Source organism: Aspergillus luchuensis, chromosome 5 (assembly GCF_016861625.1).
Source record: "Aspergillus luchuensis IFO 4308 DNA, chromosome 5, nearly complete sequence".
NCBI classification, from domain to species: Eukaryota; Fungi; Ascomycota; class Eurotiomycetes; order Eurotiales; family Aspergillaceae; genus Aspergillus; species Aspergillus luchuensis.
The window spans coordinates 5024605-5046399 of record NC_054853.1 but is presented as its reverse complement, the minus strand read 5'-3'; the positions used below and the strand labels follow the sequence as shown (position 1 = coordinate 5046399).

The following is a 21795-nucleotide window of genomic DNA, read 5'->3' as shown; positions in this document are numbered from 1 at the left end:
TGAAAGGCGGCTACATTACAGAATGGCGTTCCGGCATGCCGCTAGCTGAGGGTCATCGATTCCACTGATATTGTTGGATTTTTAGTCAAATATCACTTATGACTTCATTCTGATAGGTCATGCTCAACCATTGATCCTAACTTGTACGTAAGGTCGGGAGTCACTGCCCCAGCCGCTGGCGAAGGACATCATTGCACCATCACAAAGCGATCCATGCCATTCACATGGTCTGGAGAAGCTTTCGCCTATCAGCATGTCTGAGTGTCAGGTCTGAAAGTAAACCAATGTATTTTCCGACAACAGCCTTGCAGCGCCAGCGCCTGTGGTGAGGTGGTTTCTGATCAGATTAGTGGCTAACCATTCCACTGCTCGCATTGTGTACAGACACTAACACAACTTGATAGACAGTATGATAGGATGTAAATGCTTACCATCGATGCATGCAGTAGCGCCGACTGCGCCTCAATCACTTCCATTTCACTTTCAGCTCAGCTGCAGCGCCAGATTGTGATTTACTTGTAGAATAACTGACTTCGTCCAGAGACACCATGATGTAAATATGTCAGAATGTCATCCATTATATTATGAACTATGATGATTGAGATAGGTTAAAGCAACGGCAAGATGTTAGGAAATTGAAATCCAGTTGTGCGGTTACGATCAGGTGATGCGCGTGTCTGCTTAGATAGGAAGGCGCGATCGGGGACTCCACTGGCTGGACGCATCTTCCGTGTTCTGCCAACGGTGCAGCAAATCCTGGAGGGTGTCCTGATGTTTGGTTCATAAAATGTCGCCAATATCCAGAACGATCCGACTCCAATCAAATAGCAAGGATCCCCAATCCAGTACGACTAAGTGACCTATAGATTAGGTCGAGACACTTGAGGGGAAACAACTCGGGAGGAACCTAGTTCGCGGAGTATTAGCCCAGGCCCGAGCAGCCTCGCGAGCCTTGAACAACAAACAGCCTAGTACTATCCATGATGTCTCGGGCCCGAAACTTTCAGCGCCCACCTATAGGATATTAGTTCCAACACGGCGCAGCGTTGAATATCCACGCTCGACTACATGTCATTCGTTGATCGAAATCAGCCTTGGGAAACCATCTACCAATGGATTGCCACCGGAACCAACAATAACAACTCCCTCCATAGTTATCGGCGCCAGCCTCGCCGCCCTAGCTGCCTCTCCAGGCACCAGAGAACTTTCGCCTGCTGTAGGCATATTCAAGGGCTTTCTCTCACGGCTTATGGTCATTTAAACAAGAGCATTCTTCTAATGAAAGCAGACATTATTGAGATATGACGGAGAAAATAGTATCTCCTCTATGTAGGGTATAAGACTCGAAAGTACACTTTTCGTAACAAACGCAGACCAGTTAAGCTCACAGCGATAAGTCTTGAAGCCACATCGTCTATAGTGACTATAAACATTACCACATCATGTCGACTCCTTCCCGAGACGATGACGTCTCCAGCTAACCGACATGAAGCAGATAGACGTCACCATCCCTAATCCAGCAAGTCCTATACCGAGATAGAGTGCTCCGCGGTATCCCTTCAGGGGATTTCTTCCGCCATCGTTAACGTTCGACTCCACAGTACCGGCAAATCCCAGTCCCAGTGAAATGGAATAATTGACTGTTGTCGTGACAAGAGATGCCGCCAGACCCTGGTGGTGATGGTGCATCGAATTGCTCAGGATAAGTGTTCCTGATGGGAAAGACATGTCCCTGATATCGGTTAGTATATGTAACAAAATTGGATGTATGGACTTGATACGTACATTCCCCATGATGTAATCAGACTAACGACAAAAGCTTGCGCCCAGTATGTCTGGTGCACAGGGACAGTGGCGAAGATGGCTTGTCCAGCAGTGAAGAAGCACATGGCGAAGAACATGATCACACTAGGTGGTAGCTTTCCCAGCAGGAAACCGGTAACCAGCGCAGCAACTGCGCCAGACGGCGCGGCGGCGGACCATTTAGCGGTCGCGAGTAGTGGCGAGTCACCTTTGATGACCTCCATGAACTGGTAGAAGTAGTAGATAATGATTCCGAAGCTAGACCAACCCGCCGCAATGCATCCAAGCACCCAGGCCAGGTCACCGGAGAGGACCGATCGCGGGATCAACGGGCGCGGGGCCGAGCGTTCAACGAAAACGAAGACGCCGAAGAAGACGAATCCGACAATAAGGAGGGCATAGGTGTAGGGTGTCTGCCATCCCACGAGTGCAGCCTGATTCCAGGCAAAGTTAATCAAGACTAGAGCCGAGATACCGGTGATGGCACCGAGAATATCCAGTCGCAACCAAGCTGTCATGTTGTCTGTGAATTTCGGACGATGGGTAACGGGAATGACGAGGATACCGAGAGCGGCCAGTACAAAGCACACCATCCCCATGACCCAGTATGCCCACGGCCACCAGACAAGCTGAGCAAAGAGGGAAGAGAAGACACCCCCAACGATGAACCCGCCCGGTGCTGTGGCTCCGAAGCAGCTAAAGATCATCTCCTTGCGCAAGCCGGGAGGATAGGCACGTCCGAGAATAGCGATGGCGTTCGGGAGTAACATGGCGGGACCAATTCCTTGCAGAGCTCGACAGCAGTCGAAGAAGACCTTGTTCGACCACACGCTGAATCCGGCCAGGAGGGACCAGAGACCGAACCAGGAGAATCCGATAATGAACATGAGTCGATGCCCGTAGACGTCTCCGAGCCAACCCGCGACCAGAATGAAGGTTCCGACAGTCAAGCTGTACGCTGCGGCGAACCAACTGAGCTGTCCTGCATTTGTGGTGCCAAAGCTGGCGCCAATGATGTGAGCTGGGGCAATGGACATGCATAGGCCGGCTTGTGTCATGAATTGAGCCATACAGACCACGGCAATGAAGATGATCTCTTTCCATAGTTCGGACGGGGGCTTGACAGCCGACTGGGCTGTCTCGAGCCGAGTCAGCGCTTCGGGGTCCTCGTCATCGTATAGGTTGGATGGCTTTTCCTGCAAGTCGCCGCGACTGAGAATGGACTCGGAGTCGTATGGCGTTGACCCATCTAAGACTGGCTCTGAACGATTGTTGTCTGCAAATTCCGACATATTCAGTCACCTCTGAGCAGGCAGTGTTTCCGGCGCGAGAGTGCGGCCGAGCGGCCGATCCTGGGGGCCCCAGACATTATATATGAAGGGAAGATAATGCTCGATGAAGAATCTAGATAGATCCCATTCCCTATGATGTCTGCCGTAGACCCACATCGTCGCCACCGTTGAGTAGCCCAGCAATGCTATTCGTTGATGCTGAGCCAAAATGAGACCATTGGGGCAGAGGAAGGTTCATGTCCCGTCGGAAGCAAGACTGATCCGTCGGGAGTGGCAGCAAGGGACCATAGATAACATCAGGACAGGGACGCGAGTGTGCCAAATTGCTCCGAGCGGCATGCCGATAAGACAGAATTTTCACACTTCGGGCCCGGAACGGGGTGAAATTGTTAAGCATCAATATAATATGTAGTTTACAATGGTTAGATGGGAGGAAAGAGTTTACGCGGTCGATTAAGCAGATTCGCTGCTCTATGGCTGACAGACATCTGGTGGGGTTCTTATCTTAGATCATCATGATAGCACCCTGATAATTAACAAATGAACTAGAACCTTGCATCCTGTTCTAGTAATCCTACCGTACCTATGCATGGTGCATCCTGCGCGGCTCTTCCGTCTTGAGCCTTCCAGGGCTATGACTACGCTAATCCAAAAAGGGTATATTGATGTCCTCTCCAGCTTAATGCCCGCATGCAGAGTAACTACTTCTGAATACTAGTGGTATGTGTGGAGTACTAGTATCGGCTGACATATGAAATCTTCAGAGATGATACTTATTATAGACCGCATTTTACCTACTGATGTCATTGCTGTTGTCGATTTCAAGTTCAACCGGACTTTTCCCAAAGTATATACTTTGCTAATTACTATAATATATATCGAGCACCATGGCGGAGTGTCTCTTGACGATGAGTGAACTGACTTTGCTTTTGACGCAGACAAACTGAGTTGCTCTACTATCTGTAGTACAATTGGTAGTATCCTCTGTTCCCCAGGCGACACCAATCATGTGTGCCCAGCTGTATCACTGCATTGTTCAAGACTGAACAGAATGTGTGGCTAGGATAGATCACAGCCACGAAGGAATTGATATTACGTGGAGTTCTGAAGGGACAACCCTGATTCTTACTGATAGTCTTGGTACTATCAGCTTTGTTCAGGAAGAACAAGGGCAGTGAGTTAGTTGTCGCTTGGCTGAGCAATGGGCTGAGTTCAAAGGAGACATTGAGACGACAAAGAGCCTCAGACGCAAGGGTCTACCCGCATAATACTCCTCAATCAGCACCCTAGCAACGGTGTTGTCCTGAAAATACAATGGATATTCAAACTACGTGGTTTTAGCGCTCTCCTGATGAGTTTGAAAAGTATTGTCCCCTTGATATTCAAGCGGGATATACGTCTCCTAACATGAAAGAGATATCGAATTGAGTATTAGCACCCACTTACTGCCAAAGAATTTGCGAGTCAATCTCCGATTCTTCGCTCAATCCAAATTGCGACGTACCCACCTGGTTGGATAATGTGGGTCATAGTTCAAGTGATGTCAGTCAAAGGAGACAAAGCATATCTGACTTCATTAGCACGTTTGAGTTGGGCTGAGCTCTCATAGAACCGCAAAAACACGGAGAAAAGGTATCCAATCACCCAGAATTCCAAATAAGCATTTCATATACTGCACCGCTAACAAGAGAACATGACGTTTTCACGTTGTGATGAAGAAAGGGGATCTCCGACATCGCCAGTGGAGCCGACGACAGCCGAGGATCGGCAATCCCGTGACAGGCAGTAAAACGAGCTAACGCCGGCTAGCTCCTGACCGCCTCCGGAACAGGCTAGACAGCAGGTGCATCACATGCAACCGGAGGAAAAAAAGAGTGGCGGCCTGAAGTCGGGGGCTTCCACGCCTGCACGAAACAGTCAAAAGAAAAAGAAACGCGCGCAAAAAGATCCATCAGGTTTCCCTTTCTCGAAAAAAAATTATGTGAAGTTGCCGATCGTACTCCAATCGATTTTATCCCATCACCATGCCATTGATTTTGCTCTCCCTCGCCTTCTTCCATGAGATCTGGGATCGTGTGTGACGCGTTGTGATCGTGGCTGGAGAAGATTAATGCTTTACCCCGCCGGACCTTCAAGAGAAACAATAGGCAACTTTCCCCTCCACCTTCATTGTTGTCGGTGTTCCACCTCCTCCTTTCTTCTCATCTCCTCCCATCGTCTTCTATATAGTCTCCTTCGCACCTCTCCCCTTACCTTCAAGCATCTCAAGCATCCCAAGCACTTCAAGCATCTATCGGCCATAGAACTTCTGCGGTCATGGGGAAACTCCCTGCGGCCATCATCGTCGCCAGGTATGTCCACCATTTCTTTTGGTTAATGCGCAATCGGAAACTGACTCTTTTCCTTTGTTTAGACATGGCGCTCGCCTGGATGTTGCAGACAAGAATTGGCATCTCACTTCGCCTACCCCCTACGACCCTCCCCTCTCGTATGGCGGCTGGCTACAGTCTCGGGCTCTGGGGGCCCGCATCAATGACGTTGTCCAGTCTCTGGACGACTCACTAGACTCTACAGCAGAAGTTGACAACGGCATCAAGTCGCCTTCCGACCGTCTACAAAAGCCAAAACCGAAGCGCAGGATTATCATTCACTCATCTCCCTTCACTCGATGCCTACAGACAGCCATCGCGGTCAGCTCGGGGATCTGCCAGACTTCGGGCGAGCCAGAGCTTAACCGGTCCTCGAAAGTCCCCAGTTTAGTCCAGTCAAGTTCGGATTCTGCCTTGACCCCTGGTCCCATTACATCAAACGACCATCGATGTCTCCTACGAGTGGATGCCTTCCTTGGGGAATGGCTATGCCCTAGATACTTTGATGAGATTATCCCGCCGCCCAACTCGGATCGCATGATCACGGCTGCAAAGCTCGAGCTGCTGCGTCGCGAGCACGGTTTCGTTCCCGAGGCGGACATCGTCCCCAGACCCTCCACTGGCTTTTTCCCTGGTGGCTGGGGGAGTGCATCTACTCCGGTTTCTCCCGCCAATGATGTAACAGCGAAGATAAAGACAGAGGCCCCACCCAGTACACGTCAGACGCAGGCACAGAGGTCCCGCGCTGGCAGCTGTGACACCTTCAGCGCTGCTGAAACGACTCGCGGACGGCGAATGCTCAGCAAGATCAATACCAATCTCCCCTCCATTCCAGATGCCGCCTACGTGCCTCCAACGCCTAGCTATGCCATTTCTCCTTCGGACCCCATTCCAGCTGGGTACGTGACGCATGCTCGGGACGCCTGTGTGAAGATCGATTTCCAATGGGACAGTATGCACGGGGAGCAGAACTGGGGTGACGGAGGCGAGTACGGCGAGGAATGGAGTACGATGCATACGCGGTTCAGTACGGGGCTCGACCGCATGCTTGCGTGGTATCGGGACTACGAGTCAACTTCTTCCGGTCGGCCTCGACGACATTCTCAGATGCTCGACAGTTCTGGCGAAGCCAGTTCCCGCAGTGAAGCGGATGACGATACAGAGACGATTTTGGTGTTGATCACGCACGGCGCGGGTTGCAATGCCATGATCGCAGCACTGTCCGGGGAGCCATCCCAAGTGAATGTCGGCACTGCATCTCTCACCTTGGCGGTCCGCAATGATCATATGCCCGAAATGGCTCAAGATGATACCATTGGCGGACCAGTTCGGACCAAGGGATCCAACGAGCCATCCAGCGTGGAGAGTTATGCCATGAAAATGGTGGCTTCAACCGAGCACCTCCGCATGGCTCCCAGCACGTCACGTGTCTCCTCCCCGAGCCAGGTGACCTCCCCCTCAATCTCGTCCTACCGACATCGACTAGCAAACCGTCCATCGCTGTCACAAGGTATGTTCATCATTGGACCCTCGTCGACATCCGGCCCCAGCACTGCTCCCTGGAATGCCGAGCGACCCTCTACGGCTGTCACTCCTAAGACCTCAGGGCTCTGGGGGTCCAGCGCCCCCGGTGGCCCTGAGGACGATATCGTACCTAACTTTGGCTGGCCGGCCCCGGCGCCGCCGGTCCAAGGAGAAAGCTCGGTCCAAGGAGAAAGCTCGGTCCAGGCCAAGGTGGATGAACCGACGTCTGCCAAACAAGTGCCACAGCGAACACTTTCCCAGCGCGGACTCTGGGGGAGCGCGCCGCTCAGCAAGGACCGTGAAGCGGGACACAAGCGTCGGTGGACTGTGACTGAACGACGACCATGATGATACCAGGGTGGAAATAATATTATTTGTATCTTTCGGGTTTGTTTCTTAGGCTTGGAGTTTGGAATGGGACCATCTAGCTAGATTGCATAGTTTTGGGTGTGAATAGCGGTTCATAGCTGACAGGAGTTAATATACCCTTGCTGATACCACTTGATGATGATGATGATGATGATGATGATGATGATGATGATGATGATGATGATGATGATGCAGAATCGAACTAGGCAAATAGTAGCCGTCCACTGGAATAAATCATTAGAGGCCATACAGATGTCTGTCAAGCGCTGACATGAGTATCTAACTCAGTCTACCACTATGACTTACTATTAGCTAAGTAATTGTACACTATCCTGCCAAATGATTCTACTCCACTACTCATTTCCCAGGACCCTCAAAGCACTTGATGAAACGATCCAAAAAGAAAAGGTGCTACACACACCATAGACATTGATACCCTCCTACTCCACTTGGAGTAAGACCATTATATTCGAAAATCACCTATCCCGGAATTAAATTCCACAATCATCCACCCCTTAGTAACTAAAATACAATAGAATAATACAACATCAACAAAAATCATCCCCTCTCACCTCACCCCAGAACCCAGAAATCCACCACTTACAATCATCTAATACAACAACTTACACTCCCAATGCTCCGCCTCATCCGGATCCCCCTTCCCAGTATACTCTGCCTGATACGGATAATGACAAATAGGTCTCTGCCTAAGCACCTCCTGAGCATTGGTGGTGTTCTTCCACACCGTCGCAACAATACTATCTGGCGCCGTGCCATTCTCCACCCACGCCATCATGGCCAACACTACATCGTGCTTGGCGTCCCTATATCCGGGGACACTCCACGTCGAGGTGTTGATGGTGGATGCTTGGTCCGCGCCGGCGATGTACCACGGGGCGTTCATGTCCGTGGGGGTGTCGTAGCAGTGTCTTTATCAATTAGTACATATCAATCAGCGTCGACCTTTCAAAAAGAAGAGAAGCGGAGAGAAGAGAAAGGGGGTAAATCAAGGGGGCTTACTCCATGCTCGGGATCAAAAACAGACGATAGAAATCATCAACGTCATCGACGCCGTTCGCCTGCACAGCGCTCTTCGCCTGGTCGTAGTAGAACGTGCTCGCTCCGGGAGAGACATAACTATCCGAGAGTCCATGATAATGGATGAATTTTCCTCCGCGCTTCTCGAACTCGCTAATGTCGTATTGTCCAGCTGTTGCGTTACCGGGGTTCAATTGGTCAGCCAGCTCGACAGTGCTGAAGTCGAGGTCCTGCCAGACGAAGGAGTCGCCCAGACCCATGAGATCACGGAGGAACCAGTATTGCTGGGAGATAGTGGACTCCTCGCCGAGACCGATGTTACCTTCTAGCCAGGAGGATTCACTTCCGTAGAAGAGGTGGCTGTAGACGAAGGTCTGGTTGGTGTCGACCCAGTCGTTGTAGATCTTGTACAGGGTGTTGAGTTGATTCGTGGTGAGGCAGGTGTTGGGGGCGCTGGTGGAGTTGCAGGCCAGGGTGGATGGGTTGAAGACGCAGCCCTCCGGGTTCGAGATGATGTTGTCAACCAGGCCGTCTTGAGGGTCACATTGGCGAAGGACTTCGGCGGCCAGGACGGGGAACATTTCCTCCGGGATGGTGTGCGAGCTGTTGGCGGGAGCTTGGTAGGTCGTTTGCTTCAGGTTGTAGAGCTGCTGGTGGGTTGTCCACCAGGCCGGGGCGCCTGCGATGATTCCGTCGTAGTCGTCGGGGTACACTTGCATGTTCTTCATGCTTTGGCGGCCGCCGGTCGAGCATCCGTAGAAGTAGCTGTAGGCTGGGCCGCTGCCGTAGCGGCCGGAGATGAGGAGCTTCGCCAGCGTGGTGGCGCCGTGCCAGGCGCGGTAGCCCCAGTCGATTACAGCTTCAGGGCGACCGAGTGCCCAGGTGCCGGCTGTGTCGATGCCTTCGTGGCCTAGGTTGCTGGAGACGGCGGCGAAGCCGTAGTGCGTGCCGGTTCCCTGTTGAGTAGTTTAGTTGGTGGTTATGGAGTGGGTATGTGAGGATGCGGTAGTACCATGTCAACCCAGTTGATGCCGCCTCCTGCTGCTGCGGAGCTGGAGAGTTTTAGTATAGGCGGTATTGGTATAGAATAGCGTAAGGGGGTGGGAAGCTTACAGCATCCGTCCGTTCCAGTTGTATGGGAAGATCACTCCAACCAAGTAGCTGGAGTTACCCTCGGACGCGACGTTGACCTGCACAGCACACGACTCGGGCAGGCCGGTCGGATACTCGGACGCGGATGTGTAGTTCATAGGGTTGAGAGAACCACCCTCGGGGACGTAAGTGGCCCATTGAACGCGAGCTTCGGTGCCATTGGCATTGATGATCTTCTGGAATGCAGATGCGGAGCAGTTGGTGCTGGAAATCGCAGTGGCCGCGGTGAATCCCACGAAGGGGAAGGCCGCCAGAGGGATCTGGTACCTCATGTTGTGAATGAGGTGCGGTCAATTGGATACTGGAATGAGTTGCTGATGAGGATAGAAGGCCAGAGGAACTCTCTGCTATTTATGTGCCATGGTGGTTGTTGAGCAGAAGTAGACGCGTCATGTCTTCTGCAGAAAGACGGGACGAAGTATCGTACGGCATGGAGGTGTTGGAGTGGTGAGGTGATCTTCAGGCACGTTGCTTGATTCAGAGATGAAGACCGAGGATAGATATAGACTCGTCATGTCCGATAATTAGTTTTATGGGATTTCCATTTTCTCGTGGTCTAAGGAGCAGTGTTCCACGGTCATCAGTTCATGCTTGATGGTTGTGTTAGAAAGGTATCACACAAACTTATAAAATGTCTTCCAAATCTGAACCTGGTATGTACATTGTGTGCGACAACCCAGAATAACGTCCGGGCGTACCCCAGATGGACAGGGAATAGTTACTCCAAAAGAAGCTTCAAACGGCGAGTGGACCTCCGATCTGATAAGGCGGCGCTGCGGAGACTAGTCTACTTCAGGTATGGATGATCGCCGTGAAGATACCCTCTGATGAAAGTGGAATTACTCCAGCAGGGCATCAGAAATCAGGGTGTTCGAGATATTATTCACCAGTCCAAGTACAGTCTAGCGGCATAGCTGATACATGCGATCGTCATAGCATTACCTGATCGCATCAAGCATCGCACCATCATTCCTCGGCTGACTCCGCGGCTAATGAGCTTCTCTGAATTTGATTCGCCGGTGTGCATATTTTCTCTCCATCTGAGCTTAGTAGCCACTTGATCATTTAGGCATCAGAATAAGCTTACACTCAAGTTCTATTAGAGTTGCATATCCCGCAATAACAGATCGTGTGAGGTAAATGAAGAGTCTTCCCGCAGTGGAGATCAAGGTACCTGCGCTGCCGTGTCCTAGCCCTATCGAACCTGCTAGGGTTGGGATATACCTGCAGTACTGCGGAACCTTTTTCATTTCTGCTCGGGAAGAGATGGCTGTTTAAATCTCTCACGCCTATGCTTGAAGGATAATTCCTCCAAGTCCACACCTAGAATAATGGCATCTCAACCACAACTGTGCCTAACTTTCACCTTTCAAGGGAAATTCCTTTGACGACATTCGAGATATATCTTCACTCCAAAAGCGGCCAGACTCAAATGTGCATCGAAAGACGTAGAAACCTCTGTTGTTACAAGGAAGTGCCAAAGAAAAAGTGTATAGCACTGGCTATCACCGCTGCCATAACTGGGACCAGAGGACGCTGCCGATAAGTGCCAACTAGGGGCAAAAGTTTACTGTCAATCTTTACAAACATAGCCTAGTCATTTTCACATTCTCTAATATAAATACTACATATATATGGCGATCTGTTCATGGCTATACACTCAGCATCGACAAAGACAATACACTCAGAAATCATCCTGTCTCCTATCAGCCCCCACGAACACGCAGATCTCTTCTTAGACAGCAGAATCTGATCCATGGAGGTTCTATACCTCACCAAGCAATTTCGTATTGACAAATTCAGAGACTGTCCGGTTGAGCTCCTGTTCCACCTCGAACAATGCCTCCGGTTACCGGTGAGAGAAGCCCTCAATTTGCAAGATGTGCCCGATTTTTTCGAGACCATGAAAAACCATGCTAAGAAAGACTTTGAATGTCCTTCTTTGTCAAACCCCACGCGTCCTATTAATATTCATGAATATGCCGCCCGTAAATACCGCAAAAGCTTCTGTGACCTTGAAGTGCCGACGTGCCTCTTCGAGCCCTCATGTTCTGATGGTGTGGTCGACATGATAAAGAAGGGTGACGTTCAAGGACTTGAAAGACGGCTTCAACAGGGCCTGCATCCCGATGGATATAGTATAGCTGGGATCCCGCTTCTTTGCCTGGCGGTGGTACATATGCAAGTTGAGTGCGTTGAGCTACTGCTGAGGTACACTGCAAACCCCAGTGCAAGAGGTTACTGGTTCGCTGCAGGGCCTCTTGACTATGTCATGCCCGCTCCTTTGAGTTACAGCTGTCGCGACCATAAAGCCATCATCCGAATGCTGGTCAATGCGGGAAGCTTCTTTAGCTATACCAACGTCCTGGACAGTATATTTCTCTATAATGACATCGATCTCCTGAAGAGGGTCATGGATGAACCCCCTGGTCTCTTTGCTGAATGGCCACATAGTGGCTTCGAGTTCATATTCCATCGCCTGGCATGGCATGGCAAGGGTTGTGATGAAATCATAGACTTGATTGACTCCAGGGCACCTGAGGCGGCTCGTCAGATATCTGCTACGGGCCATACCCCTCTACACTATGCAGTTGCAAACAAGAATGATGTTAATATGGTTAAGAAGTTGCTTCGCTTGCCCATTTACCTGTCGGCGCTGGATTACAACCAGAATTCAGCCCTCGCTATGGCTGTCAAGGACAACCACGTGGAAGCCGTCAAAGCTATGCTCGGCCACCCGGATATTAATTTGCTGCAGCTTCACGAAGTATGGGATTTCAATATAACCCCATTGGGTCAAGCTATGAGGCAGCGCAATCAGACGCTTATGACTATGCTGCTTACTCATCCACGTATGTGTCTCACAGAAAGAGCCCGAGATGCGGCGCTTGTTCTGGCAAAGGAGCTGGGGCTTGATGATTATTTGATGGAGCAAATCAGTAGACTGCAGGCTTGATCCCAGGACCGTGGCTCCTGATTGTATTGATGCATTGCAGGCCCATAATGGATCTAAACTAGGAAATTGATGTTTTCTCGCTCAATATGAATATCGCATTTACTTAGTCGCTCCAGAATTTATCATTGACTAACTTTGTGTATCATTAATTGCGAAGAGATATCCGGCGACCGCCAGGAAACTCAACCTATGTAGCACGGGTCTTCTGCTCGGGTAAGGTAGAAATGAAGAACACCAGAATTACCATAGTATGCCCTGTAACCATTGGTAGCGGCAATGGTACTTGCATCCACGTAGCGGAAACGCCGCGTTGATGCTTGATCACCTGGGATGACCAGATGGCCAGGAGCACCGTGGAACTTGATTTTGTGGACCTGCTCATGGCTAGTTAGAAGTGTTGAACGGCAGAACGCAAGCACTGTTTGACCTTCTCGGCGTCATCATCGAAGTCCATGGTACTCAATAGAGGAAGGACGTCCTCCGCTAACGCTTGTGCAGGATGCCCTGTATCAATGACATGCATATCCCATTCACCTTCCAAGGCATTGGGATCGACTGGCTCAAGCTCGTTGTAGACATGATCAACCTCCGCAGGGTCGAGCTGCTCCAGTGCGTTCGCAAGGCTGATATATTTGTCGGCCGCACTCCTGGTCCATGAATTATAAGGGTCGTGTGGAAGAAAGAGAGAGGTGCTAACATACCGTGTCATCAATTCCACTAGGTTCACAATGAAGGCCAGGAGAGAATGCGATACTATTGGTCTAACCTTCGTACACATGAGGGGCCGGTGTTACTTATATAGTCGTGGAAGTAGTGTAGAGCTGGCGCCATGTTCGCAAACTCTAACTTTATTAGACCTTCCATGACCAAGTATCTCGGAGTATGGGATCAGGAATCCGTTGATGTGACCATGGTACAGCAAGCGTTTCAATTCCGGGGCGCATGCCAAACAGAGCCTCTTGCTTAATTTGTGGCAAGTATGACATTCGACAATCTTATTCCAGAATTAGCGCGGTATGCTAACCTTCCTGCGAATATGAGTTCCGCAATCAAGGACTTGGGGGTGGACATACGTGCTAGCTAATGAGCGGTCCATGTCTCCACAAGTTTAAGCATGGCTATCAATATGGGAGCGGATAGCTGGCCCTAACAAGACCGTTTCTGCAGATTAGCCTTTTCCAGAAAGCGTGTAGAAGGAACAACAGGCAATCATTACCTTCTCATCAGCGAGGGATCCGGAGGTAGGGCATGACGGCATTGATAAGTCGTACTTGCCACCTTGATATGCAGCAGACCTTCGTACTAATAGAATTATGAAAGACTCTGATCTGGTGGAGGGCGCTCAAGGATGTTGTCTCTGACTCTACAGGGTCGGAAGCATCTCATGGCGATCAAGTAAGTAAATTCATTAGGCAATCTCCGGTTATAGATCAGCCCTCCTATTGCCTTGTAGCTTACTTTCGTATCAAACCTATCCTCGCCTTCTTAAATTTACTCAGGGAGAAATTGCGTGGATTCTACGTCAATAAGAGCATTTAGCCTGGACAGTTTACCCACGTCACTATGTGAATGTGTAGGACACGCAAGCCTACTATGTAAAACCACTACCTCAATTCTTCACTGCTATGCAAATTTGTAGCAGTAGTCGGCGATGCTCGATACTATATCCAGCTGCTATGTCTATACCGCCTTCCTGCCTATCCTCGAGAACCAGTACCACATGCACTCCTCAGACCTGAATATCAAAACATATTGGACAATCTTTGTTTGAGATACGGTGTCCTGGTATATATGCGGATAACCTATACGCTCTGCGTCGTAAGTGGTTTGTGATCTAAGCACTATTGCTTTTGCATAGACTATTAGCCAATTGTTGATAGGCTCTGAAATCAGCGTCGAATATATTCGTCGCTCATTCTTGGGGGTACTAAGTACATCATGAGGCAAGCTGTAAGTGTGTTGGTAATGTCTGCGTGATGTCGGGAGCTGAAATTCATTACCAGATATGCAGCCAATCCTTGAAAGCCCCGGTATCATTCGGTTGAAACAACAGAGCAGGAAGAGCTGAATAAAGGCTTCATAAAGAGGTAGAGAAGTTTGGTCTTCGGACAAAATCTCTCGAGGAAAATCGTCCTTGGTCGCTCTTCATACGTGCCAAGTCGCCCAGAGGGAGAGGGTGGCACAAGATCACTTGTTCTCAAGGATGATACAACGTAATATTTGACTTGGTTGGAAAAGAGAGAGACCTGGTCAGGTGTGGAGAGGATATAGTGAGTGAGGCGTTTGAATGAGTATTTGGGATCAATGCCGGTAGTGACAGCCGGTGTTGATAACGCAACTGCTTGGCCACGAGAGCATTTAGAGCTAGTTATGCGGTTGATTATAAGGTAGTAAAGAATGGCTCCCAGAAAGTAATATGACTGGCATTTGTTTCGTTTCGAAATGCCACAAGTCCTTAATATCTTACCCAACGAAGGTTTTGGAGTCCTCGGGATGAGGATATCTTTATAAGTAGAACCCTCATTATAACGACAGCGCCAATAGCAAGCAATCTAGATCGTCCAATCAATGGTCAAAATTGTACACATGTCAGCTACAAAGCGATAGTAAAAAAAAGGTTCCAAGATGATCTGGATCGATCCAAATTAAATGAAGCAATGACTTAAATTAGTAACAGGGGCCCCGCATCCCATGACGAGGCCACTAGTCCAGATCGGGGCTAGTGGGGCATCCAACCTCCGGGATAATTTAATTGATTCATGGTTTGTTGCTCGATTTCCTGCCACTGCATTTTAATCCAGCTGAGATTAACATCCATGACTTGCAGGTGTTAAATACTTTTTCCCCCTTTCTTCCCCTGCAATGTTAACCTTCAATTAAACTCTCCCACCCTCATTCTTTCCTCCTCACCCCGTCATTCCTTTCCCTTTCTCCGAGTCTGACAATGACTTCTTCCCGCCGCAACGGGCAAGCTCTGCCATGTGAGCCCTGCCGCAAAGCCAAAATCCGCTGCGATAGTGCCACCCCAACATGCCAGAATTGTGTCCGTCGCGGTAAGGGAGACAGCTGCGTCTACACGCCCGTTCCGGCTTCTCGCACCTGGTACTCGGACAATGCTCCCTCACCCACCGCATCACCACGTCCTCAAACAGCCCAACCCCGCCCCGACTCTGCTGCTCTCCAGAGCCGGGCCTCATTCAACGCCGGCGACGACAAATTGTCTTTCGATTTCGCCACCAATAACTCGGCGACATTCAGCGACATTGGCGACCAATTCAAACGCTCTCTGGTCATCGATGCGCCCTCCGCGGCTCGGCCCGATACGAAGCAGATCCAGCTTGGCGCTCGACTGCTCACTATGCTGTTCGAGCATTTCGCGTTATATGAGCGACTGTCTGAAACGGCGGTCGAGGTGTGGCCCGAGGGATGTGTCCTGGGTCATCGGCTGGTGAGCGGGATGTTTGAGGCGTTAGAGGATTTACATGGGGCGCTGGCTGCGGATGCGAAGGACTTGCAGTCGAGTTTGCTTCGCTGGTCGCAGAAGATCTTTGATGATAGTGCCAAGCCGCTGGCTGTTCAGCCGACTATGTCGCCAGAGGACTATATCCGTCGAATTTCTGGACGGTGGGAGGGTATTGGACTGGTGTTTACGATTGTTGGTCAGGGCGCTATGCTTGAGCGGGATTGGAGGTCTATCCGTTCCAGTGAGGCGAATGTGCCGAGGGATCAGAAGTCGCTCGCTGCTCAGGCAGTTAGTGCGAGCGATACTTGTTTGCAGTTCTGCGATCTTTCTACGGCGGTTAATGATCCGTTGGGATGGCTACTTTTTCAGCATATTCATCTGCTAACGCTGGTGTGCGGTGAGAATGGTATGTTCTTCTTTGGTCTTTTCATTTGGGTATTTGGGGCTCTGCTAATTGAAATATAGATCCTCGGGCGTGGAGAAGACTAGCTGATCTTTCGACGACGGTCTTTACCCTCAGCCATAATGCACCTGAAGAGAAGCGCATTCCATTCTTCTTGCTTGAACTCCGCAAGCGACTAGTTGCCGGGGCTTACAGTATTGACAAGCAGCTGGCAACTTTCTTGGGAAGGCCTCCTCAGATTAGCTGGCGCTACTACGATGTGCAGTTTCCTCTGGACTTGAGTTACGAAGAGATTCTGGCGGAGCCAAAGGTCCGCGAGGCTGCCATTAGCCTGCTTGACAAGACTGGCTGGAATACCCAGGGGATCGTGGGACAGGCTGCGTGGATGCGCATCGCCCTTCTTATTGGTTCTACGAGAGAACAGATTCTTGAGCTATCTTTGAGCCGACGTATCGAAGAGTTGCCGCGCAAAGTCCAGTAAGTGTGCCGCAGTTCACAAGTAACGGTTGCAGAATTGCAGATCGGAGCTAATGTGCATTCTAGGGAGGTGTCGCAGCAATCTCACAAGACATGGAACGACTTGCCCGGCTTCCTCCGCTGGCGCCCAAGTGATCCGGACACCAACGATAGCAGCGTTCTCGTTCCATTGTATCTCAACTTCCTCTACAATGACTTCCTCCTCTATCGCGTTCTTGTGCGCCGGGCACAAAGTGGATCCGAGGGTCTAGTCAGTGTGTCACAAAACATTCTCAGCACGATCCTTGAGCTTATCGGCAAGGAGATCGGCTCGAGAACGGGAACTTACAATGTTGGATATAATGTGCGTGCTGTTACCCCTTTTATCCCTGCCCTCTTATGCTTACCTGTTCTTAGGCTGCCTCTTTCGGTGTTCCAGCGGCCGGCGTTCTAGCAATCGAGCTGCTCTGCCAAGCCGAATCCCAGTCCCAGCTCCCCGCCACCGTCTTCCGGCGATCGGAAGTCATCCAGAAACTGACCGTCTTCGCTTCGCACCTGCAGTATGTTGTCCGCCCACATGATGGAATGTATGAGGTCTGTCAGCGCGCAAGAAGGGTCATCTCCAGCATTTTGGATCGTATCCTAACAGTCAATCCTCCCGCACTGCCTGCAACCCTGCCGCCCGATGTTCTGGCGACCAACTGGTTGAACGGAGAGATTGTTGTTCTGGACGACGGAACCGATCTTTTCCGCTGGATTGACGGCTCCTCTGATACCTCGCGACGGGGATCCTGGGCTTGATCAGCACGCGCTGCATGGTATGATGATTTATGACTGCCCCATGATGAGTAGAAGTATCCTTGTTGGGTACTTGCAAAGTATGATGATTGATGAAATACCCCTTGCTTCGATAAAAGCATACGATGTCTATGTTGTTCTCGCTCTATTTCACTGATGTTGTGAAATGCTTATTTTCTTCTTTATGTGGCTACCTCTCCGCGCACCAGGCTCTTACCGGCCTATGAGTTGATCTATCTGCATGCGTTCCTCTTGGATCTACCCGTGTTTACCTAATGCTTTAATGAATACCGTTCAATTTTACTCTTTTGGTTATCTGACAACCACATGATGATGGAAAGTCGAGAAACCAGTAAGCAGAAGATAAGCCACCACAAGCGAGGGAACCAATCAATTCTTGAACGATAAGCCACCTGTTCACAAGGACGGTATTCCCACCTTATATCATCACCCATGTCTCTTCTCGATAACTTTGCATTTATTGCTTGCTTATCACTCACCTCACCCATACTTTGTCAAACTACGTACCCTGGTCTTTCAAACCCAACCAACCAACCAACCCAATGACTTCCACCCCAGACACCGTCGAGTACAAGGGGACTTGCCATTGTGGCCGGTTCCAATTCAAATTACATCTCTTCCGCCCCTTGGAAGCAGTGCATGCATGTCATTGCACACTCTGTGCCAAGAAGGGGTACCTGTGGCTATTCCCTGCTGAACAAGAATTTCAAGTAACACGGGGGGCTGGGGAGCTGGTTTGCTACGACTCTAGTAATGGGGGTCATGGAGAGCATATGGTAAGGACTTTTCCAGGGACTAACGATGTTGATTAAATGTTAAACTGTGTCTCACTTTAGTTCTGTCCGACTTGTGGGACGGGGCTATCGGTAAGGGAACATCAGATGCCGTCGGGGGAGGTTGGGATGGGGGTAAACGTGAGTGACTTGATTAGTATGTGCCCAGGGGATGGTATGTATTGATTGACTGCTACTCGATGAAGGCGCGGGCGTTGGTGGGAGTTAATCCGTTCAAGCTAAGGGTTGAGAGGTGAGTTCGCCCTCAAACATGCCGTCTTTTAAAGGATATACCTGACTCATCCATGTAGTTATACTCCGGGCAATATGTCGCATGATAGTTCTCCCACGGAGCTCAACCACATTGACACTGACACCCCATCCGAGAAGATCTACACCGGTGGCTGCCACTGCACCGCAGTCCGCCTGTTTGTCCAAACCAAACCACTACCGGAGATTGAAGTGAAGGAGGATAACTGCAGTATTTGCCAGCGGGTATTGATCCACTTACCTGTCATCGCATATCATAAGTAGTAGCAATCTGTCCTGACTAATCTACTTAGAACGCCAATATCTGTATATATCCCCACCGGTCACACGTTACTCTCCACGGCGAAGAGAACTTGACAGAGTATCGCTTTGGAAGGGGATTCACAGGACACCAATTCTGCAAGATATGCGGTGTGCAACTGAGTATGAAGTTGCATGGACCGCCTCAGTCCGTGGTGGATAGTCTTCCGCTAGAGAAGCAAGAGATTGTGAAGCAGAAGTTGGCTATTGTGCCGATCCGAGTGGCGGTTCTGGATGGGGTGGAGTGGGCGGATTTGAAGATTGAGAGAACGGATGAGGGTACAGAAGGGTATGTTGTTGACTGATGGGGTAATAGTGGTGAGTACTGTGTATATATTGTAGGTAGTTATATGGTTATAATCATATTGTGTGAAATTGGTTACTTGTTACAATGTTGTTGTTCGTCAGGGACTCCGCACGGACTTGCCGTCGATCCGATCGGCACCCTCCCTAATGGGCGGTGCCTGATTGGACTTGGACCCGTGACGTCCCTTGCCTGGATCGATGCCCCTCATCCTCCCTCTTTGTTTCTCTTGCCTTCTTCCCCTCCATTCACACACTCACTCGCTCTGTCAGTCGTTATTGTTAACATTACTATACTTGTCATTAATATCATCCCCCAAGGAATGCCCTCTGTCCCTACCGACGGCTTGTCCGTCACCCACCCTTCCTCCAGGACCGGTCCGCCGCACCTCCGTCTGATCCACTACAATGACGTCTACCACGTGGAGTATGCTCCCCAATACCTACACAATAGCTGTCTACACTCCTCTCGACAACACCAACTGACAAACCCTTCAGAGAAGGATCCGCAGAACCCGTCGGCGGCGTAGCCCGATTTCAATCCGTCGTCAATTACTACCGCAACGACCCCTCCTTTTCCGAACAACCCAACGTCCTGACCTTCTTCTCCGGCGATGCCTACAACCCCAGTCTTGAAAGCACGGTCACCAAAGGGCGGCACATGGTGCCGTTTCTGAATAAGGCGGGGACAGATGTAGCCTGTGTTGGTGTATGTTAGAACTGCATCCGTGCTGCACTGGGGGAAAGCTGACAGGGTCCTGGCAGAATCACGATCTCGATTTCGGTGTCGCTCAATTCCGCCATCTACGTACACAATGTCGGTTTCCGTGGCTGCTGGCCAATGTTCTGGATCTGGATTTGGGAAAGGATGTGCCGATTGCGAATTGCGAGAAGACGTTGATGTTGACCTCGTCTAACGGGATCAAGGTCGGTGTCATTGGCTTAGGCGAGAGGGAATGGTATGTCCGATAGTCTGGTTTATGGTACATATGGGTGGGTAGGCTAACGCCGGGTAGGCTCGGAACGATCAATGCCCTCCCTCCAAACCTGGTCTATAAGTCTGCGTACAAGACAGCGCTGGAGCTGGTCCCGCGTCTGCGTGAACAAGGCGCCGAATTGATTGTGGCGGTCACCCACCAACGTGAACCGAATGACTATAAGCTGGCTCAGAAGCTTCCGCCGGGTATGATTGACATTATCTTGGGTGGTCACGATCATTTCTATGCCCATGCCGTCGTCAACGGCACGCATGTCCTGCGGTCGGGTACGGACTTCAAGCAACTTAGCTACATTGAGGCATGGCGCAAGGAGGATGGTGAAGGATGGGACTTCAGTATCGTGCGCCGGGATATCGTTCGGTCAATTCCGGAGGATCCTGCAACGACGACCATGGTGAATCGGCTGACGTCTAGCTTGGCGGCGAAGTTAGAAAAGCCGATCGGGTATACTTCGGTCGCACTGGATGGTCGATTCTCAACTGTGCGTCAGAAGGAGTCGAATCTGGGGAACTTTGCGTGCGACCTCATGCGGTTTTACTATGGGGCTGACTGCGCGATGATGGCTGGCGGGACTATACGTGGTGACCAAATTTACCCGCCAGGGATCCTGCGGCTGAAAGATATCCTCAACTGCTTCCCCTTTGAAGATCCGGTCGTATTATTGCGCATCAAGGGTCGCGCGCTCTTCGATGCCCTGGAGAATGGAGTGAGCCAACTTCCAGCGCTCGAAGGACGGTTTACCCAGGTGTCGAACATTGCTTTTGGCTACAACCCCTCGGCCCCTTCGGGTTCCCGCATCAACTGGGCCCAGGTCGGCGGAGAGCCAATTGACTTCGATGGGCAGTACACATTGGCAACCCGCGGATACATGGCTCGTGGGAAAGACGGTTTTGCGTCTCTGTTGGTGCAGTCAGAGGGCGGCGAAGTCGAAGAGATCGTAGATGAAGAGAGTGGCATCCTGATCAGCACACTACTTCGCCAGTATTTCCTGAGTTTACGGGTGATGGGTCGATGGCGTCGCTGGGGTCCCAGCATGACCCGACACTGGAGCAACGTGCATGATAGCCTCCATTGCAATGGGTGGCTGAAACCGCCATCCCGCCAGCCGTCTCCCGAATCAAACAAGGTGCCGTACCGGCCGCCTTTGTCGCGGTCGAAGAACTACTATTATGGTCGGTTTCCCGAGATTGTGGAAACCGAGGAGACGGAGAGCCGAGGCGTGGGCCTGAACGGGGAGGACGAGTCGATGGACTCGGACTCGGACACTGACCCCGACATCCTGACCTCTCCTCGTCCGACTACGAACTATGTAACTCTGCCAGCACGGTCCGCTACGGAAGAGGAACGGCGCCTGCGTCTGGCGCGCAAGGCCGTCCGGACATGGATGCATCGGACGGGGCTGCAGCCATCGCCAATTAATGACGCGGATGAAGTTGGAGAATTCACGCCGGCGTGGACACCTGGTATCTCGCCGCGCTTGGAGCAGCGGATTGTGGTTGAAAATTAG

The 21795-nt window shown here is 50.7% G+C and overlaps 8 protein-coding genes across 8 annotated transcripts; 5 read left to right on the top strand and 3 right to left on the bottom strand.

Annotated features, from left to right (window-relative positions):
* Positions 1 to 1440: 1440 nt before the first annotated feature.
* AMF1 (MFS transporter) lies at positions 1441 to 3095 on the bottom strand (the record flags this gene model as incomplete). Its single annotated transcript, XM_041691604.1, has 2 exons — positions 1441 to 1732; positions 1786 to 3095. 2 exons carry the CDS (start codon positions 3093 to 3095, stop codon positions 1441 to 1443), a joined length of 1602 nt encoding a protein of 533 aa, XP_041545072.1.
* Positions 3096 to 5411: 2316 nt separating this feature from the next.
* AKAW2_51650A (uncharacterized protein) lies at positions 5412 to 7336 on the top strand (the record flags this gene model as incomplete). The annotated part of the gene is made up of 2 exons (XM_041691603.1): positions 5412 to 5446; positions 5509 to 7336. 2 exons carry the CDS (start codon positions 5412 to 5414, stop codon positions 7334 to 7336), a joined length of 1863 nt encoding a protein of 620 aa, XP_041545071.1.
* Positions 7337 to 7967: 631 nt separating this feature from the next.
* On the bottom strand, positions 7968 to 9819 carry AKAW2_51649S (uncharacterized protein; the record flags this gene model as incomplete). Its single annotated transcript, XM_041691602.1, has 4 exons — positions 7968 to 8286; positions 8378 to 9351; positions 9408 to 9447; positions 9509 to 9819. The coding sequence occupies 4 exons, from the start codon at positions 9817 to 9819 to the stop codon at positions 7968 to 7970; spliced, it is 1644 nt and encodes a 547-aa protein (XP_041545070.1).
* Positions 9820 to 11303: 1484 nt separating this feature from the next.
* On the top strand, positions 11304 to 12503 carry AKAW2_51648A (uncharacterized protein; the record flags this gene model as incomplete). The annotated part of the gene is made up of 1 exon (XM_041691600.1): positions 11304 to 12503. One exon carries the CDS (start codon positions 11304 to 11306, stop codon positions 12501 to 12503), a length of 1200 nt encoding a protein of 399 aa, XP_041545069.1.
* Positions 12504 to 12891: 388 nt separating this feature from the next.
* AKAW2_51647S (uncharacterized protein) lies at positions 12892 to 13281 on the bottom strand (the record flags this gene model as incomplete). The annotated part of the gene is made up of 2 exons (XM_041691599.1): positions 12892 to 13150; positions 13205 to 13281. 2 exons carry the CDS (start codon positions 13279 to 13281, stop codon positions 12892 to 12894), a joined length of 336 nt encoding a protein of 111 aa, XP_041545068.1.
* Positions 13282 to 15447: 2166 nt separating this feature from the next.
* On the top strand, positions 15448 to 17626 carry AKAW2_51646A (putative C6 transcription factor; the record flags this gene model as incomplete). Its single annotated transcript, XM_041691598.1, has 4 exons — positions 15448 to 16372; positions 16432 to 16846; positions 16913 to 17189; positions 17243 to 17626. The coding sequence occupies 4 exons, from the start codon at positions 15448 to 15450 to the stop codon at positions 17624 to 17626; spliced, it is 2001 nt and encodes a 666-aa protein (XP_041545067.1).
* Positions 17627 to 18186: 560 nt separating this feature from the next.
* Positions 18187 to 19292, top strand: AKAW2_51645A (GFA family protein; the record flags this gene model as incomplete). Its single annotated transcript, XM_041691597.1, has 5 exons — positions 18187 to 18420; positions 18481 to 18558; positions 18624 to 18670; positions 18729 to 18912; positions 18981 to 19292. 5 exons carry the CDS (start codon positions 18187 to 18189, stop codon positions 19290 to 19292), a joined length of 855 nt encoding a protein of 284 aa, XP_041545066.1.
* A 321-nt stretch (positions 19293 to 19613) lies between these two features.
* Positions 19614 to 21795, top strand: AKAW2_51644A (putative 5'-nucleotidase; the record flags this gene model as incomplete). Its single annotated transcript, XM_041691596.1, has 4 exons — positions 19614 to 19717; positions 19789 to 19999; positions 20056 to 20249; positions 20307 to 21795. 4 exons carry the CDS (start codon positions 19614 to 19616, stop codon positions 21793 to 21795), a joined length of 1998 nt encoding a protein of 665 aa, XP_041545065.1.